Source organism: Aotus nancymaae, unplaced genomic scaffold (genome assembly GCF_030222135.1).
Source record: "Aotus nancymaae isolate 86718 unplaced genomic scaffold, 86718_ANA_hifiasm-v0.15.2.pri h1tg000062l, whole genome shotgun sequence".
NCBI classification, from domain to species: Eukaryota; Metazoa; Chordata; class Mammalia; order Primates; family Aotidae; genus Aotus; species Aotus nancymaae.
Genome location: NW_026988476.1, coordinates 41,907,452 through 41,928,856, shown reverse-complemented (window position 1 = coordinate 41,928,856; position 21,405 = coordinate 41,907,452). Strand labels below are relative to the sequence as shown.

Here is a 21,405-nt window from a genome sequence, read left to right as displayed (position 1 = left end):
TTAGGGAATTTCTGTAGTTTTTAATGCATTCTTACAAACCCTTTTCTTTCTTAAATTGAGACAACAACCTTAGAAAAGATATCTCTTACAAATCTTTTTGAAGGGCAGAACTCTGTTCAAAAATGCTTTTCTGAAATACCTGATCATTTTATATTGCACATTTTGAAATGGAGATCACTGAACTGTTTATATCTACTTTTCAAGTTCAATGTATTAAATCTTTTTAACCATGAAAAGTACTATTGCAGAATTCTCATTAGAATGCAATGAACTGATATATTCTGATGAAAAGATGTAAAGAATTGGTAACTTCATTTATAATAAACAATATCTCTATCAGCTCATGAAGAGTGAAGCTGTTTGGTGAAGTCTACCCATCGCTGCTTCTGAAAATAGCTCACACTGTTTGGGTAGGTAGTTCTGTGTGTCACCCTCTAACAAGCATGAAGAGAAAAATAATTTCTACGAAAACTCTACTGAATCTAAAATGGGTGCTGTGGCTCATCTGTATAATCCCAGAGGGAGGCTGAGGTGAGAAGATCACTTGAGTGAGTCCAGGAGTTTGAGACCAGCCTGGGCAACATAGCAAGAACTCCTCCGCCCCACCCTGGCAAATAAGTTAAAAAATTAGCGAGGCATGGTGGTGATTGTGGTAGGCAGCTATTGTCCTACCTACTCCAGAGGCTGAGGCAGAAGGAAAATTTGCCCACAGGAGTGCAAGGTTACGATGAGCTAAGATACTCCACTGCACGCCACCTGGATGACAGAGTGAGACCCTGTCTCTAAAAAACAAATGCCTGTAATTCCAGCACTTTGGGAGGCCGAGGCCAGGCAGATCACTTGAGCTCAGCAGTTCAAGACTAGCCTGGATAACATGACAAAAACCCTTCTCAACAAAATATATAAAAATTAGCTGGGTATGGTGGCATGTACGTTTAGTCCCAGCGACTCAGGAGGCTGAGGCAGGAGGATCATTTGAGCCAGGAAGGCGGAGCAGGGTGACCGAGCAAGACCCTGTCTTAGAAAAAACAAAAAACTCTACTGAATCTAGCCTGTTTTCAGAAGAGTTGTTCACCATTGTTCCTACTGTATCTAGGTTGTGCCTTTACCACTTTGTGATGCATTCAAGTCTCATTAGGGTGCACTGAACCCTTGATAAGATCAGGGCAATTAAATACCACATGACACATTAAAAAAAAAAAAAAAAAAAAAAAAGATTAGGGCAAGCACAAGTTCCCTTAGCCCAGAATTTGCACCGCTAAAAGGCATCACTTGGTTGAGGAACATAGCTGATTTTCAAATGTCCTTTGAGGTGTTGGGTATGCCACTGAGTCCTACAGTAAATAGAAATATTATGTAAGCCACATATGTAACTTTAAATTTTCCATTAGCCACATTTTGAAAAATTAAAAATAAACCCAACATAGCTAAAGTACTACTGTTTCAACATGTGAGAAATATTTTTAAAGTATCAATAGAGATACTGTACATTTTTTCACACTGTCTTTGAAATCTGCTATATATTTCATATTTACAGCACATTTCAATTTGTAGGCTAAATTCTCATTGGAAATACCTGATGTGGGGCCGGGTACGTTGGCTCACGCCTGTAATCCCAGCACTTTGGGAGGCCAAGGTGGGTGGATCACTTAAAATCAGGAGTTTGAGACCAGCCTGACCGACACGGGGAGACCCCATCTCTACTAAAAATACAAAATTAGCTGGGTGTGGTGGCGCATGCCTGTAATTCCAGCTACTCGGGAGGTTGAGGCAGGAGAGTCTCTTGAACCTGGGAGGCGGAGGTTGTGGTAAGCCGAGATTCTGCCATTGCACTCCAGTCTGGGCAATAAGAGCAAAATTGTGTCTCAAAAAAAAAAAAAGAAAAAAAGAAATACCTGATATGGAGCCAGGCACAATGGCTCATGCCTGTAACCCCAACATGTTGGGAGGCTGAGGCAGAAGGACTGCTTGAGCATCACACCACTGTACTCCAGCCTGAGTGATAGAGCAATATCCCATCTCTTTTTAAAAAAAAATGAAAAATTTGAAAAAAGAAAAAAAATTGATCTGCATTTAGATTTCCTAAAATCTGCAGTTAAAAAATTAGATTCACTCCTTGGCCTTTTGGCTAAGAACAAATGTAAAAAATTAGATTTAAATATTCAGTTTTTCTAAACATACTTAGTTTTAAAAATGAATTCAATTATTGAAAATTTATTTACTTCTTCGTTTGATTTTAGAGACAATATCTTGCAGTGTCACCTAGGTTGGAGTGCAGTGGCACAAACATAGCTCACTGCAGCCATGAACTCCTTGGTTCAAATGATCCTCCTGCCTCAGCCTCCCGAGTAGCTAGGGCTACAGGCTCATGCCATCATGCCTGACTAATTTTTTAACTTTTTTTGTAGAGAAAGCGGTCTCCCTATGTTGCCCAGGATGGTCTCAAATTCCTGACCTCAAGCAAGCCTCCCATCTGAACCTCCTAAAGTACCAGAATTACAGCTGAAAATTTATACTTAAAGTTCATGATTCAGTTTCTCAGTTTCACTAGTCACATTTCAAGCACTTAACAGCCACAGATGACGTAGCTACTGTACTAGCCAGAGCAGTTCTAGAGAATAGTGATGGCCTTGGATCTTCAGTGATCAATCACTTGAATCTTTGTGCCTAGACTGGGGCCATTCAACATGGAAAGACAAAGGAATTAGAAGTCAGTCCATCTGCCCTTAAAAGATAAAGGAATATGTGGTTTTAAGATCATAAATATGTGTTCAGAAAAAAGACAGATGGTGTGTATGAGTGTATGGGTTCTAAAAGACATTGTGAGGTGAGACTTTGAGACCTGAAAGTCCAGAAGGGTTTCCATAGCAGTTGAGAAGAGATCCCATGTAGGGCAGAAGCCCAGTGTCAGGAAAGTACAGGGTTTGGGTGGAAAATCAACCTAAGAGACCAATAACAGATAATGGGTAAGAACATATGCTCTCTGGGTGGGTGCAGTGGCTCACGCCTGTAATCTCAGCACTTTGGGAGGCTGAGGCAGGCGGATCACCTGAGGTCAGGAGTTAGAGACCAGCTTGGCCAACATGGTGAAACCCTGTCTCTACTAAAAATAAAAAATTAGCCAGGTGTGGTGGTGCACACCTGTAGTCCCAGGTACTCAGGAGGCTGAGGCAGAAGAATCACTTGAACCTGGGAGGTGAAGGTTGCAGTAAGCAGAGATCATGACACTGCACTCCAGCCTGGGAGACAGAGTGAGACTATATCTCAAAAAACAAAAAAAGAAAAAAAATATGCTCTCAAGTCATGCTCACTGGGTGTGAATCCTGACACTGCTACTACCTAACTGCTTAACCTTGGGCAAATAATTTAACTTCCCCTTTCCTGTTTATTTGGTTATAAAACAGGGATAATAATACTTAATATGGATGCTGTATTAAGTGAACTAACAAATATATAAATAATTCAGAGTAGTGCTTATGACTTAAGTGCTAAAGAAATTTCAGCTGCTATTATCTGAGCATGACCATTTGCTCTTTGGGTGTACATATAACAAACCAACCAGAGCTATTTTATTTAGAACTTGTGTCTTAAAGCATTAAGCCTAAGTTTATATCAACCAATTTAAATTCTAAATGCAGAACCATTCTCAACATTTCTGAGCCATAGTTTCCCCACCTGAAATTTCTGAAATTATTTAACTTCAGAATATTGTAGTAGAAATTAAATGAGCCTATTCAGGAAGCAGGTGGCTTCTACTTATTAAGTGTAGCTTTGGGAAAGTTACCTGTTTCTCTGAGCTTCAATTTCCTAATCTGAGAAATAGTTATCATCTTCTTTGGATCAAATATATGTAAAATGCTGAGCACAGTTACTGTCACAAAAAAATGCCCATTATTATTCCTTAAAAATACCTTAAGGCTTGGTGGCTTAGAGACCTCCAGTAGCTCAGCAAAATCTTCAGATTAATTAAAGGTTTATCCACCTTGAAGTTTAGAGGCCCTTGTATTTCTAAGCCCTAAGGCACTTATGCAGGCTGGGACCAGAAAGAATACATTTTTATTTCCTTACACCTGTGGTTTTAGAGGGTGGACAAACAGGAACCTCAAAAAAGAATAAACCAGACAACCAACTTAAGTGAAGGTAGATGGTTGTTTACAGAAGTCAGTGCCTTAGCAACGATGCCATGATCTTTCTCTCTCAGAAATGAACTGTAGTGAATTTAAATGGATAATCAGAAACGATTTAGATATGGAAAAGATAGCTTGCATTTCATCTTGTTTCAACAAGTACTAAACGTACACAGCTTGATTTTTTTAACTTTGCAAGAACAGATTTATCTATACATTTTACTTCTCATCTTTATTTCTACAATATTTCATGGTGAGTAAGTTGTACTGATTGACATCTTTAAAATAATGTACCTTCATTTGATTCTCAACCACTTACTCATGATTATCCTCTAGCTGTGTGTCATAGAGTTGTTCTTTTAAGATACTAGAGATTGGGAGGCCGAGGCGGGTGGATCACGAGGTCAAGAGATCGAGACCATCCTGGTCAACATGGTGAAACCCCGTCTCTACTAAAAATACAAAAAATTAGCTGGGCATGGTGGCGCGTGCCTGTAATCCCAGCTACTCAGGAGGCTGAGGCAGGAGAACTGCCTGAACCCAGGAGGCGGAGGTTGCGGTGAGCCGAGATCGCGCCATTGCACTCCAGCCTGGGTAACAAGAGCGAAACTCCGTCTCAAAAAAAATAAAAAAAAAAAAGATACTAGAGAGATCTTGACATTTTTCACTCACTTAGTAACTTTTACAGAATTAAAGATATTCATGTTTGAGTAATCATTCAGAACCTCTATTCTCTTTCTTAGTCCCATGGACATCTTTCCTGTGTGTCTTCTGCCTTCCAACCTCTCCCTTCTTATCAGAACACTAGTCCTGGATTTGGAACCTACCCTAATGGTCTACCTCATCTTAACTTCATTCCTGTACTTATCTAAGTTCACATTCACAGATGGGGGATGGGAGTAGGACTACAACATATCTTTTTTTTAAGGGTTCCTACTATTATGAGACAATGTAAAATATATACATTGCCCCAAAAGTATAGTGCAAATGTATCCTTGACAAATGAAATTTGTGCTACCCACCAATTTCTCAACTCTAGCTTTATCCCACTAGGGAGAAAATGCCAGCCAGTATTAAGCATGCACACTACAGGCTTGCAAGAAAAGCATATTAGTCAATACAAAGGTTAACATGTATTGAGCCCCTACTTTATATCCAGTTCTTTGCTAAGTGCTAGGGATAGAAGAAAGAAAAAGGTACCAATCCCTGCTCTTGTGGAGCTCATTCTGGTAGCCTGGACTGCTTCCATGACTTTGGTCACAGTAACAGCCTTGTATTCACAAAGTGAGCAAACCAGTTATCCTCATAACCTCAATCAGTAAAAGAACTTAGAGACAGTCATTACAGATTGATCATACACTACCCATTTCAACAAAAATCTGTAAAAGTTGAGGGAATGAAGATGAGTTAACTTTTTTTGAAGTTAATTACTCATATATGGCGTTGGAACCCTAGGGGAAGCAAAATGAAAAGCAAATCAGATGAAAAGAGGGTAAGGTTCTTGCCTGCTATCTTGATTCCCTTGGTCACCTTTACCCCTCACCAGCTAGGAACTAGAGACATTTGCTCTGCTTATGTGCTCTGAGGTGTGAACAGAGCACCTTAGAGCAAGTTGCCATTTCAAGTCATTATTTCCAAACACTCTGAAAATGTTACATAATCATAGGATAAAAGAAATAGATAATAACTATTATCAGAGTCTAAATACCTCGCTTTTATAGGTGAAACAAAGGTTTTAGAATGTGACTTGATTAGGGCCATGTAACTGTAATAGTACTATAAGCTCCCTGAGAGTAGTAACCCTATCTGGCTTAGGTGACCTTTATATTCTCAGATACTTGTATGTGGCTAGCAGGTAATATCCAGTAAATGCATATTATGGAATGAAACAATTTAAATAATGAGTCAGAAATAAACCATTTAAATATTTTTTCTACTGCCATAATAATTTGAAATTTTTTAACAGGTTTAAGATTCTAAATAAAAAAAAAAATTTCAGGTTAGTCTAACAAATGTTGACATCATTTACCCATGTGCTGTTAAAAATTATTTAAAAGAGAATAGTTTGTGCTACAGACTAATAGCCTTGGCTTCTGCTCTCAACACTTTCTGGTCTTTATATCTCTTTTGCATTAGATAGAAGAAGAAAGAAGCTGAACCAGATTTTGCTGCCTGTTCACCCAGTAAGTCTTTTACAATAGCTGTTATTTGGTCCCAGCTGTTGCGCTAAATTTAGGTTTTTGGCTTATCTGTAACTGTTCTGTCTCCCATTACCAAGGTTAATTGCAAAGTGATTGTAGAACTAGTAAAACTTCAGTTCCTTTTTTTAAAACTACAAAACACAGTATTCAATAATGTCAAAGTCAAATCCACTGGGATTTAACATTTGTAGCATTTTATAGATTAAAGAACTATTGCCATTTGTCAGTTTCATCTTCATGATGCCAGAACATTTCAGAGAAAATGAAATGTCACCCTCCTGAATGTCCTCTCTGCTCTAATTAGATATAATCATGGAATTAAGGGTAATGATTTCAGTTGTACATGTTATTTTACTGTGTATATCTAAACACTAGAAAATAATACTTTTTAAATATTTCATAATGCTTTTTTCATAAGAACTTTATCTGAGGCCAAAAAAATAGAATTGCCAATCTTGCACTTGACAGAACTCTTCTGATGTGAAAACAGTACATACTCACTGTAAAAGTTTTTGAAACAGAAGAGCACAAATAAAAAAAAAAAAACCGTCTTTGGACTTGTCCTAGTTCTTTCCTGTTGTGGTCCTTTTATGCAAAATTACATCTGAAAAAACCTTTTTCTAATGAAACTAAACAGCCTTGCAAATTTTTACTTGTCACCATTTGGTCTCACGCCCCACATGTACTTTGTCTATAAACTGAGTAGCTAATAGCTGCAGCGCTTGTTAGGATTGCTTTTTTTAAGCACAGCAGATTCTTGTCATCTGTTTGTGTTTAAATGACGACAACATCACAACACGAAATGTCATCATGTCACATTGTTATAGCACAACAACACAATTACAGCTCCCCAACAATAACATGCTGTCAAAGTGTCCTGCCCATGAGTCAGTGTTTTAGAAGTTATGAAGGTTATTTTTAGCACAGTGAGTATCTTGGAAGCTTGGGTTCTGAATTCTACTAAAATCCCTAGTGATTTGGGAAAATCTAGGATGGGGGTGGGCTTCCTGGTTCTTAAATTCTCCCACTACCTGAGCTGCCCACCCTCCTGTCCCGGCCACATTAAACCTGGTTCCATTTTGTGCTGCAATACACTTGGGGCTCGATCACAACTCTGCGCCAACATCCCGCGTGGAGGAGGAGGAGGAGGCTATAATTATCCTCCACGTCTGGGGCAGGCCCTTGGATGACATCTCCCCAGTTACCCTGCGCTCTAATATCGCAGCTCCAATTCCTGGTCTCAGAATCCAGGCCCGCCTCGGCCGGCTAGGAGTGCAACCGAAGTGCCTGGGGCCTCTCGGGCTTCCCGAGCTCCGCCGGTGCCTCCAACGCCCTCGCACCCGCCGGGCACCTGCACCGAAAATCCGACCCCAAACTAGCGCCCCGGGGCGAGCGGCGGCGTTACCACAGCAACCGGGCGCCAGAGCCGCGGAGGCCGCCGGGGAGGAAGTGACGAGCTGGGTGGGTTGGCTGTTGTTGAGGCACGTGACCTAGGCAGTGTTTTGACAGGGCAAACAGCAGAGAAAGAACTGGCCGAGCGAGGGGGACAGGGAGCCGGGGCGCCAGAGCTAGAGACAGCAGGCGGGCAAGGAGCTGGCAGCGGCGCTGGGCAAGCGGGCCGGCCGGAGCAACGGGCGGGGGAAGCCTGAGGGCCGCGGGCTCGGGTGCCAGGCAGGCAGGGCGAAGGGCTGAGCGCAGAGAGCGAGCGAGGCGGTGGCTGAGGCGCGGGTGGATGGCCACAGGGGCGCCGGGGAGCCGCTTCGGGCTGGTCGTCTCGGGCCCCCACTGTCCCCTGAGGCAGCCCCGGGGGCCGCTACGCTGCACATTCCGCTCCCGCCGGCCCTGCGCCTCTCGGAGCCTGGGGTCTGAGGTGGGAGTGTGATGTGAGCCGCAGGGCGAGCGGCGGAGAGAAGTGCCAAGAGGAGGCGGGTTCGGGACGGGAGAGGAGAGCGAGTTAGTCAGCAGAGGTCGGCCGAGGGGGCCGAGGAGCCGGCCAGCCCGAGAGCGCCATGAAAACAACTCTCCCGCGGGGAGAGGGGCAGGCGCGGCGCTCGGTGCGGCGGGGCTGAAGGAAATCCGGGGCCGCCGCGGGACGGAAGGGGCTGCGCAGAGCAGGGGGCGAGCCCCCGGCTGAAAACACCTCCCTCGGAGCCGGTCGCGGGGGACTGGCTGGGAGTTGGTAGGGTCGCTCCGGGACAGCCCGGAACAGTTTGTTTGGGGCTGGGGGCTGGGCAGCAGGAGGTGGCTCGGGTTTCGGTGTAAACTTGGCGGCGGTGCCGCAGGAAGGCTAGCCAGAGGGTAATTACACAGGTGAGGCCCGGCGGGGCGGGCGGAGCGCTTGGGAGTCACCGGGGACTGGAAGAGTTGGCTGCGCCCAGGCACCAGGTGGGAGAATTTCCATACCAGCCCTTGCGGAGGTGCCACTGATTCCAGAGGCGTTTTTGTACGAAGGGGTTAGTTTATGTTGCTCGAATCTTTTTCTTCTTCTTGCCTGTACCTCCAGATTATAAATAGATCTTGCTTGGTTCAGAGACTCTGTGTCAGAGAAGGACACATTGGCCTGGAGAGCACAGAGGCAGGGAAGAGGGTGCTTGATCCAGAGGAGATGGGGGAGGCAGTGCCGAGAGAGTTTTGCTTTTTTCAGACCAGCCGAGGGTGCTGTCACCGCAGTTGGTGCCAGGAAGAGGCCTAACTTAACAGTAGTTTACTTGCGAGGTCCGGGTATCAGAATAGGGCCAGATTAATTTTATTTTTATCTCTTTCAGCTTTTTGAAAACGAAGCAGAAGCCGTAGAATCAGCGGCGAGCCTGTTGAAAGAACCCACACGTGCATTTCACAGCACTCTGGGTGAAAATTGGATGTGAAAATGAAGCCAGACCGAGGTAAATGATTTAAGTAGGGCTTGTTCCCCCACCTCCTTCTTTTCTGTGCCTCAATTTAGAAGTGTTAACCTAATTCTGCAGTAAGATCAACTATTTCTGTATCATATGTGATTATCTGATTTTGTGACAGATTCCAGCTGGTGAGGTAGAGAAAGGCATATGGAAGAGAAGGTTAAGCGTTTTTTTCAAAAGTGCTTTTGAAGCAGTAGCTTCAAGAGAGATTCTAGTGTATCTCAAAATGAAAGTAAAGAACAGTATTTCTATCCACAATACAGGCATCATCTTAGAGTTGTACTTGCTTGTTTTTAGGTAGTCCGTCTAACGTCAACTAAGTTCATAAGCCTTTTAAACTTGAATGTGAACTTGATAAAATGAAGAGAAAACTTAAGATTGAGTTGATAACTATTATTTTATTATTACTACTTTGATTAGTTGATTATTGTGCTTTAAGCAAACTCCAAAAGTTTGCAGAGTACTCTAGTATTCAATACATCCGCATATGAACAGTTTGGGCCACTGAAATCCCTAGTGATAAGTAGATGTCACTTCCTTTCTAAACCTGTATTTTCAGGATTTATAAGACTATTGTATACACTGCATTTCAAGGATCTCAAAGTAATTGTTTATCAGTCTTCTGATTAATGGCAAGAACCAATTTTAGAAGATGTTAATGTAGTAGTGGTTAGTAGTGAAAGCTTTTCAGTCAGATACGAGTTTGATTCCAAGGAACATTGTGAAGTGGGGATTATTTGATAGGGAGCTGGACTAGATGACAGATTTCCTTCCAAGTCCAAGACTTTAGAATTGGAAATATTAATATATCCTACAAAGTAGATGCTTATTTTAAAATTTATATGTATTAAACAGATTGTTTTCTATATATTTTTCAAAGTGATTATACAGATTCTCTATGTAAAATAGGTATATTGAAATGCACCAGAAGGAATTGGAGAAAACTACACTTAATTTAGTGATTTAAATTAGTTTTAGGTGTTTCGCTCTTACATGAAATCAGGCAACAGCTATGTATGTATCATGTATTAGCAAGTGTATTGCTCCTGAGCACATTGCTTGTGTGGAATGCTAAGTTTAGATTTTTAGATTACATCAGTGGCTTTGGAAAAATGGCACCAAGGTCACTAATTGAATCTCAGAATAAACAAGCAAATAAAATCGAAGTCACTATTTGTTTTGGATTGTTGTTAAATGTTGCTTTATAGTCATAAGCAGTTTTTAAAATAGTATTTGCAATGAAAACTAGTGTTAAACATAGTAAAATATTTAGTTATGTACTGAAACAGATTTTTAGGGAAAACACATTTATTCATCATGATTTCCAAAGAAGTTTTCCCCTTAAAAATTGTAGCTTTCTTTAGCATTCTCAGGTAAAGATGATGGGATCGTGAGTTTACTATTGTGATTATATTTCCATAATAACATAAACCTTTAGACACATGGCTTTTTTTTTTTTTTTTTTTTTACTAAGACTCAGTGTAAGTAATCTTTTACTTAGAAAACTAGTACAGAAATACTGAAATAACCTTTTCACAAATGTACTTATCCTTACTGTGTGCAATGTAGTGTTATATGTTCTACTCTCTTTCACGTTTTGAAAAGTTGCTGTCACAACCCACTGAATTGATTTCTTCACCAATTAATGGGTCATGATGACCTGCAATTTGAAAGGCACAGTTATGGACAACTCTTAGCAAGAAAACAGTTACACTTTTTTTTTTTTTTTTACTACATTAGGGTCTAAAGAACTATATAAACGAATTTTCTGGATAATTGAAACTTTTTAAACGTCAAAATATTTTCAGGTGTAATCATGATATATGGAGAAATTTTTTAAATGTTCATGTTTCTAGTTGAGATTGTTTTGTCTCTAGTTGAAACCATATCAGCCTGTCTTTTTAAATCTGATTTTTATGTTCCCTTGCTGTGTATAGTTTTTGTTGTTAAAATACTTACCCTTGCCACCTTTTAATTTTCCTGCTTTTAGTCTCTGAGCTGGAGAATTATATAATCATACTTAAGATGCACATAAATGGGAGAACTTCTCAGATAATCATTCAGAATGTGAGTAAAGTGTGGATTTTAGTGTAGAGACTCAGATGCTAGTTTTATGGGAGACAGCTGTGCTTCAAAGAGTTAAAGTTTCTAAATAACTCTTATCCTACATGACTGGATGTGGTAGTTGGTTGGCTAACAGTAAAAGTTTAAGGTGGGGGTCAGGAAAAATGCTTTAGTTCTTTTTCTATTGGCTATCTGTTTTTATGGAGGGTATATGGGGAACATTGGTCAATTCTGCTCCCCATACCCTCCATAAAAACAAACTGATAGCCAGTAGAAAAAAATCCTCTGAAGGTCAGGAGTTTCTACTACACTTTCAAATAAGATGTTATGGTATAGCATGACAGCTACATTTCATAATAGTCAATAGTATTTTACTGTACGTTATGGTAAAAAAATTAATTTTAAGCAATAATATACTTGGGTAACACTGCCAAAGATAAGTCTTATATGTTGTCATTAGCACAGGCTTTAGAATCAGACCTGTGTTTTTATACTTGTTTATTACTTGCTTGCTCTCTAATCTTCATCACATTACTTAATCTCTAAGAATCTCAATTTCTTTATCTATTAAATGGGAATAATTCCAACTTCTCACAGTTAGAATGAAAAATGACAGTATCTGGCACGTAGCAGGTATTAAATAAATAACATTTATCATGTTAAATAAGACGTGGCAGATGCTTATATACTGGTCAGTTACAAGATAGACTCAACAGAGGTAAGGAAATAATCAAATGTTTAATAACCTAACACTATTTTGTTTTGTTTTGTTTTGCATTGATAGTGTTCAACCTGCCAAGGCTCGAGCAAATTAATAATTTTTTAATATCTAGTTATCTGAGAAAATATAAAAGCTACAAAAGGATACTTGCAGTATATGTATAATGTATTTGTTTATATTGTCGTTTGCTATTACAATTATGGCTTCTATATGTAGAGGATGACATGGGTGGACTAAGCTTTCTGGAATAATTAGGCCTTTAAGTGATGTTAACAGCTGACTAGAGCTGGGCAGCTGGAGAACTTAATGTTATTCTGCCTTAGACTCAAGGATGTACAAGTTTGGACCTGGCTCCAGATCTTTGTGTATATTGAATGCCTGGTGTTTCAAGAGAAGTCTAGTGGGCGGTCCACAGCCTGTTGCGGTGTCTCCTACCTATAATCCCAGCACTTTGGGAAACCGAGGCAGGTGGATTGCTTGAGCTTAGGAGTTCGAGATCAGCCTGGGCAACCTAACAAGACCTTATCTCTATTAAAAAATAAATAAAGTGTGGTCTTAGTGTAGAGGCAATTAAAAACATTCCAGATTATATTCTAAATATGTTTCTAATTTTGTATTTTTAATATCTGAGCTTATCAAAACTGCTATGAAAGATTAAGACCTATAAAATAAATCATCAATAAATTAGTAATTTAAATCTACTGTTTCCATTCATACTTAAACACATCATAGGCCATTGATCTTTAAGTTACAACTATTAGTGCAAAATCTGTTCCACAAACAAAACACCACACTATTTTGGGGTTTGGTTTTGAGGTTAAAACAGAGAAGTACTTAGTTTTTTCCTCCATTTTGGCTCTATTACAGACATTAGCCTTAGAATTCCAGTGGCTTATGAACTTAACTATAGCATAATGCAACCCTGTTAACCTCAAACAATTTCTTCCTGGGCAGGTGAATTAGGAGGAAAGACGTATTAAGGACTAGAAAAACAGAGCAAGGCAATTAGGTGCATTGCTTACTAAGAATAGTTCATTGTTAGTTGATGTAAATCAGACAAAAGAAATGGCAGATGTTGGAGGAGAAGAAATATTGACTAGATTAAATAAAGCAGACTTTTGCTAAATTCCCAGGTGGAGGTGGTGGTGATAGTATCAATAACAACAGCTAATACTTGTTCATACTATGTGCCAGGCACTGTCTTAAGTACTTCACATATGTAACTCATTTAATCCTCACAGATAGTCAAGGAAGTAGATGCTGCTGTCATCTCTGTTTTATGGATAAATGAAACTGAGTCACAGAGAGAAGTTTGGTAACTTACCCAAGGTTACACAGCTAATAAAAGGGCAAGCTCAAATGTGAAGTGAACTTGAGCATATGCTCTTTAGCTCCCTGACTGGTAGCAGTAAGCAATGTTAAAATACCATAAGATATGGGGACCAAAGTGGTTTAAAAATACTTGAGGAAAACTCAAAACAGGTACTTGATAAGTATTGTGATCTTGAAAAACTGCTTATCCTCTCTGCCTCAGCTTTATCTTTACAATGGGGGAAGTAATAGTACCTTGGCTCATGGTTATTTCTAGGATTAAACAAATTAATGTATGTAATGTGCTTAAAACAGTGGCTGACACTTAGCATTCAAATGTAAACTGCTATTATCTTTGGACATTTTCTAAAGAAGAAGCCAATCAGTTAGCGAAAGCTGAGGAAGACTAAAGAAGGGGCTAATTCAGCTGCATGTTTTGTATATTCACTGTGATCTCAAGTTAAAAACTGGCTACTGTTGGTCTTTCACCCATTTATGTTGATGAGTCTTGAGATCACTAGCTGTCAAATAATCACTGGCTTGATACAACTTCTGAGATTCAGATACTAAAGAGGTTGACATAGAGGCCCTCGCCTGTATTTTTGCCTGTCATCCAGTAAGAAGGAAATGATTCAGTGGACTAAACCCTGTCATTTCTTTGAAGAATGAGAAAAAAAGATAATTGGAAGGCAGAACTGAGAGGCTAATGTGCATATAAGAAGAATGACTTAAAAATTGCTTTTCTCAAGAACTGAGTATTCTGCATTTTGAACAAATACAGAAAAACATTAGTTGTTGAACAAAGAATATATTTATTTTGCCTTTCTCTGCATCTAATTATGAAAACGCTTTCACTTTGAGGCTGGGGAGTTTAAAAACTGGAAATAATAAACTCAGACTACTGAATTTTTTTTTTGATAATGAAAAGCAAAATTTTAGTACTTGGAAGCAGTACTTCTTAGTAAGTAAACCAAAGTCCATTTGTTAATAGTTAATGCAATCTTTGCTCAAACAGGTGAAAAATCAGAATAGTTCTTCATGTCAGACTTTCTTTTTCTTTTACTTTCTTATGAGACAGGGTCTTACTATGTCACTCAGGCTGGAGTACAGTGATGCAATAATGACTCTGTAGCCTTCAACTCCTGGGATCAAGAGATCATCCTGCTTAAGCCTCTAGAGTAGCTGGGACTACAGGTGCATGCCACCATGCCTGGCTAATTTTTTTTTTTTTTTAGAGAAATGGGGTTTCACTTTGTTGCCCAGGCTGGTCTCACTCTCCTGGGCTCAAGCAGTCCTCCTGCCTCAGCCTCTCAAAGTGCTGGGATTATAGGTATGAGGTACCTGGCCCAGACTCTTATTAGATGGAATAGTTTAAAAAGTGCCAGTAGTTAATCAAAATATTAGACTAAGAGCCCATGTGTAATATCACAACTCCTAGCAATAATCTGAATTGAGCTTTCTCATATTTTCATTTCCATGTAAAGGATACTCATCTCTTTCCCTTGTTTACCATATCCAGTCCCTCTGGCTGTCTTTTAGGTTTTTGATTACCACTCAGGATCTTGCCTAAAAAGCCTTTCTCCCCAGTCATCACATTGGTGGTTCCTTATCATTCTTTTATTACAGAACTGTCATTTTTTCGGAGAGGTTTTCTCTGACTACTCTATCTAAAGTGCTCAGTAAATGTTAATTGCTGTTACTGTTTATTAAATGAGATGTCCCTTGTTATTCTGTGTCTGAGCAGCCTGTATTTCCTTCATAGCATTGACCACATTTTGCAATTTCTTTTGTTTGTTGTCTGTCCCTACAGCTAGTTATTAAGTTTTGTGAGTCCAGAAAACTTGTCTCTTATTCACACCTGTATTCCATCTTTTAGCAGGCAGTCTTGTACATGATAGGTGCATAGGTGTTTAATACATATTTGTTAAATGAAAGAATGACTTGTATGTCTCTGTGTTTGTGGAGCAAATAGGAATAGGAGCAGCTGGGTAGCAATCTTTGATTGTTTTATGGATACCAGCTGAAATTCTGCCAATTTAGGGATTGATTTGAATTAATGACTGTTAGGCTATTATTGCAAGATTATACCCAACTTTTTTGAAATACATTTAAAGATACTGCCCATAAGTTAAATAAGGGTTATATTTCTTAATAATATCTTATTGAATTAAAACACTATAAAATAAAAGTAGGCAATAGCCATTTGGTGACAATGGTTTCCAGTTTATATACATCTAACAAATGATTCATACACAAACATTTGCTAGAAGCACTCTGACATCCACCTCCTGTGCTGAATTTGCTCTTGTTGCTGTTTCTGAGAGAGACAGAATGTCTTTATGTTCAAATTGGCAAATCTCAGGTTTATGAGTATAAGAAAGTACAAGTCAGATAGAATAATAGGGAAAAATCTCAAAGAATATAGAGTTTAGATTTAGGACCCATTCTTGGATTAAGTCCCAAACCTGTTTTCTCATCTGTAGGATATAGCTGGCTAAGGGGGTTGGTTCTGAACTTTAACTAAGGTAATATGTCAAAGAACATAGTAAGCCATGAAATGCTATATAAATGTGGACCAATTTAGTCTGCAGGCAAGATTATTTGTACAGATGAGCAAAGGGCTAGGTGTTCCCAAATACAGCCAGCTACATCTTAGTTAGTGCTATTCTGTCTAAAAATATCTATTAACACAGTATGAAAATTTTATTATTTTTAGTTTCATCTTGTTATCCTGACAAATTATACCAACTAGGGATTCACTTGGATTAATAAATGTGTATTTAATTATACATTTTTCAAAGACTGTTGAAATGATGGTCATATTTTAGTTAAAATGGTTTCTTTTTAGCAGCATACTATAATGCAAGAAAAGGTAAGACACTAAGCCTTTAGGATCAAATTTAGATTGAAATTCTAACTTCAGAACCTTGAAAAAGAATTACATAGCCTTTCTGAACAACGGTTTTGTTTTTTTTTTTGCTCTAATACCATCAACCTTAAGCCTTGTGGGAAAGGTAAACTGAGAACATATGGTTTGGCATTTAACACAGGCCTAGCACTGGGTAGGGATTGGTAAGTGTTTTCCTTTACTAACAGGAATATACAACTTGGAACAGCTGCACTGAGGAAATGAGTGTTTCAGTATTCTGTTTTGAAAACTAGTTGTAACAAGCATAAAAGATCAATATACATTTAATATGTCACTGTCAACCTTGCCTTCTGAAATATACAACCACATAGAAAAAAACTGAAACCAGCATTGAACTATCCAGTCTTTAATGCAGATGCAATGGGAGAGGGAAAGTAGGTATTTCTGAACATAGCCAACTATTTCTGGGTGCTAGTAGACTGTAATGAATAGTTTAGAGCAGCGTCAGGGCAGAGAATGAGGCAGAGGTGGGAACTAGAAAGAGGCTGATGGAAAATACAGAATGGCAAGATGTTGCCCAAAATTGCTTTTTTATTTATTTCAGAATATTACCTAGGATTGATTGAGTGCTTGGAGCATGGCCCTACTACTTCTGTCACCCACAATTTAGACTTATTCCATGATGCTGCAAGATGGCCATTATAGGTTAAGAAACCTTTGGTAGATTTTTCTGGGAATGTAATTATAACTCAGGTTGCTTGTCAGTAATATTTAAGTCTAAATAATGGTCAGACTTAAATATATCCCTTTTGGGAACATGACCAATCTGTATTTGGGAATAAACATTTTAAATTAATATTTAAAGTTTTCATATTTTGTTTTCCCACTTGCCAAACATATATTCCTGAATGGAATTAAGTTAGCATCACTGTCTGAAATTAGGCTATTTATAAAACTTTATCCTAATGTCTAGAAAATGCATTTATATTTTTCATCAAATTAGCAATTTTCTTTTGTGAAGAGAGATCATGGTTTGTGAGAGAGATCATGATCTAGTTGGCCATTTTTACTTAAATTTATAGCAGTAAGAGAATGTATAATTTTAGCCCTTGATATTGGCAAACTTCTTGTTGTTTGTTTTGGTATTAAAATAACTTAAAGGTCTATATCATATTTGGTATATTTGACAGAAGGATGTTGTTATACAAAAAAATTACTATTCATGTTATAAAAGAATTGACCACATGATTTCTCTAAATTACCCTACTTTGCTTGCTCTACCAATTATTATAATTAAAAATGTAATTAAAAATTTCAAACCCACAGAAAAGTTGAAATACTACAATTAACATCCATTTACCTTTTCATAGATTAATTGTGAAGATTTTAGAGCTTTTATCTTTATATAAGTGGGTAGGATGGGTGGGTGGGATGGATAGATATGGAATTTTGTTGTCTATTTTTCTATTTTTAATGCAGTACCTTTTTGTTTATTTCAAATTGCTACTTTTTTCAATTGACACATTGCAATTGTATATATTTATGAGGTCCAATATGATGTGCCTATATATATATATGTTGTGTAATAATTAAATCAGGGTATCTAGCATATCTTTCATCTTGTGCATTTATAATTTCCTTTTGGTGGGAACATTCAAAGGACTCTTCTAGCTATTTTATAATATATAATACTTTAGGGTTATCCTCAGTCATCCCATGCAATAGAACACCAGAACTTATTCCGCCTATCTAATTGTAACTTTGTATCTGTTGATCAACCTCTCCCTGTTCTCTCCTTCCCCTTCCCCAGTTTCTGGAAACCACTATTCTACTGGCTTGCTTCTATGATACAACTTTTTTTGAGATTCCACATGAGTGAGATCATGCAGTATTTGTCTTTCTGTGCCTGGCTGATTTCACTCAACACAGTGTCCTCCAGGTTCATCCATGTTGTTGCAAATGACAGGATTTTATTCCTTTTAAGGCTCTATAGTATTCCTGTGTGTGTGTGTGTGTGTGTGTGTGTGTGTGTGTGTGTGTGTGGTGTATGCCACATTTTCTTTATGGACACTTAGGTTAATTAGGTTGTGCACTAACATGGGAGTACAGATATCTCTTCAACATGCTGATTATATTTCCTTTGGATGTATATTCCCAGTAGGGGAATTGCTGGATGATGTCGTAGTTCTATCTATACTGTTTTCCATAATGGCTGTAATAACTTACAGTCTGAACTATGTGTAACTGTTCCCTTTTCTCCACATCCTTGCCAACACTTGTTTTCTTTTGTCTTTCTTTTGTCTCCAGCCATTCTAACTGGAGTAAGGTTGTATCTCACTGTGGTTTTGATTTGTGTTTCTCTGGTTATTAGTAATGTTGAACATGTTTTTCACATGCCTGTTGGCCATTTGTATAAGTTGCAGACATCCTGACACTTCAGCCCCACATACTTCAAACATTAATTGAGTGGTATGCTAGAACTGGCAGGTACCGGCTTGCAAAAGCTGATTGTGTATATTTCTTTTCAACTCTACACCTAGTTGGTTACTTGAAATCAGCCATGGTAACAGTATTTATACCATGTAAACCGGCAGTGCTATAAACCAAGGCTTTTTTTTCCTCTGTGAGCCAATTGTTAAACATTTACCGTCATAACACTGCATGTGTCTTCTAAAAATAAAAATATTATTCTGCATACCTGCAATACAGTTACCACATTCAAGAAATCTAATACTTACATAGTACTAATATCTAGTGTACAATTTATACTCATATTTTCCTAGTTGTTCCAATAACATCTCTGGTCACATTGCCTTTTAAAGCTATGCATTGCTTCCTTTTACAGAAATTGAGTTAGACCCTGATGTTAGACAACATTTACAAAAGTTTTGGAGTATACCATAAGAATATGATAAAAAAATTAGATCATGTAAATAGAACAGCTAATTAATATTTTAGTAGATTTTTCCTCTAGCCTTTAAATATTATGTGGACAAAATGGATTTAAGAGAAAGGTACATATTGTTGAAATTCCAGATTTTTTTTCATTGATAACACATTAAAGAATTACATTTTTAAACCTAAAGTCTCAGACTGACTAACCTCATTTCTTAGTAATTGCCAAGGTTCCCTGCAGTCTAGCCATATTGGTCTTGTTATTCTTCAGTCACTATAAGCACATTTGACACCTTGGGGTCTTTATATTTGATGTCTTCTCTTAGAATATAAGTCTCATGGGTCTTTTTTTTTTTAATCTTGGCTTTCTGCTCTCAAAGAAGCCTTCTCAGATCATCCTTCAAAGAATACAGCTATTTTATTCTCCCTTTACTCTGCATTACTCTTCTTCAAAGTCCTTACACTGCTTAACCTGATGTTCTGTGTTTATTTTGTTTTTTGCTTCTCTCCCCAATAGGAATATAAGCTTCATGAGGGCAGGAAAGGGACTTAGTGGCACTTGTTCACTGCTACATTTCCCTGTACACAGACAGGTGCCTGGTATTTAGTGGCTCTTCAATCAGTGTTTACTGAATGAACAGTTGTACACATTTTAATATCTTTGTATAAATAAGCATAAAACTTATTACTTGACAACTTTATGCATTCTCTTTTCTGTGATTTGTTAGTTGAGTAACCCTAAGATCTAATTCTCTAGTTGCAGTTTTTTGCTTCTAAATGAGAATGGTTATGCCCAGTTCACAAGGTTATTGGGGAATCAATGAGATGATATACATAAACTCCCTATATACAAGGTAGAGTGCTATGTAAATATAAGTAGCTCTTCATTCTATAAGCATTTATGTTTACATATCAGCTATTGTGTGAGGTTCTGGAAACGTACAGATGAATAAGTCGTCAGGATATTGTGTGTGAGTCTCGGGGCAACTAGAAAAATTCTGAACTCCTCGGAAATGTCTCTTGCTGGTGTAGTGTTTGTGGTTTGAGGAATCATGGCCTTGGATATATTGGTTCCCTAAACTAGGACATTAACATCCTTCAAATCCTATGAAATAGTAGGGAATTTTCCTTTTATCTTCTTAAAAATTACACTAGTCATACGAGTCTGACAAAGAAGTACAAAATTTAGGTAAGCAAAAGACAGGGAGAAAATAATAGTAATTCTCCTATTCTTTGTAGAGAGTTCTCATTTTGGGGTGTGTGTGTGTGTGTGTGTGTGTGTGTGTGTATCCTTCTAGTCTATAAATCTGTGTACATACTAATATTATGTAGTTATATTAAACCATATGTACTATTTAGCAAACCAATTTTTTTACCTAATATAATTTGTATATTTTTGTGTCATTAAATATTCTTCCATTATGGTATCTTTTATGGTTGCATACCTAACTTTTTTTTTATTTTGAAACGGAGTTTTGCTCTTGTTGCCCAGGCTGGAGTGCAATGGTGTGATCTTGGCTCACCGCAACCACCACCTCCTAGGTTCAAGCGATGCTCCTGTCTCAGCCTCCCAAGTAGCTGGGATTACAGGCATGCACCACCACACCCGGCTAATTTTTTGTATTTTTAGGAGAGACAGGGGTTTTCCACATTGGTGAGGCTGGTCTCAAACTCCTGATCTCAGGTGATCCACCCACCTCAGCTTCCCAAAGTGCTGGGATTACAGGCATGGGCCTCCGCGCCCAGCCGTGTAGCTATCTTTTGGATGTTTATGTCATTTAGCCAATTTATACTTCATAATGTTTTAATTAACTGTGGTAAAAGGTACCTAACATAAAATTTATCGTAACCATTTTCATGTGTACAGTCTTTTTGTTGGATAATTAAGTTCCAAGTTTTGGCTAATATAAACAGCACTGTAATGAATATTCCTGTAACTTAAATCCTGGTATATTTCCTTATTTTTTCCAGAAGTTGTTCTAAAAGTAGAATTACTTGATAAAAATATGTACAAACTTTTTTTATTATTGTAAAATCACGTTTTTTTATTATAAAAAAAAAAGTGCTGATTTTTGGTCCTACCAACAGCATATGAGAATAAAAATAGTTTTTCCCCTACCTGACACTCTTGTTAGCTTTAATGTACAGGCAGAACTCACACAAATGATTCTAAATTTGATTCACATTCTTATAGATATTTTTGAAAGAAAATGGTTACTGTCTGATTTGTACAAATAGTAGACATGTTTTCAATTCTCCAACATTATATACCCAACCTAAATTCTAACTGAAATCTTCAGTCTCCCCTCACCCCCATAATTTC

At 38.2% G+C, this 21,405-nt stretch overlaps 1 protein-coding gene across 6 annotated transcripts in view; it reads left to right on the top strand.

Annotated features, from left to right (window-relative positions):
* The window catches only part of ATOSA (atos homolog A), a 116,953-nt gene that overhangs the window by 19,582 nt on the left and 75,966 nt on the right, over positions 1-21,405 (top strand). For 2 of the 6 annotated variants that reach the window (XR_001105667.2, XM_012442300.2), the window contains exons 1-2: positions 8,456-8,781; positions 9,094-9,210. Coding sequence is in view for 5 of the 6 variants with exons in the window: in XM_012442300.2 (XP_012297723.2) it covers positions 9,195-9,210 (16 nt within the window). In the remaining variant the exon portion in view is untranslated. Of the gene's footprint in view, positions 1-7,824; positions 7,938-8,455; positions 8,782-9,093; positions 9,211-21,405 lie in introns of those variants that run through there. The other 4 variants (XM_012442302.3, XM_012442304.3, XM_012442301.2 and 1 more) reach the window with 4 other exon arrangements.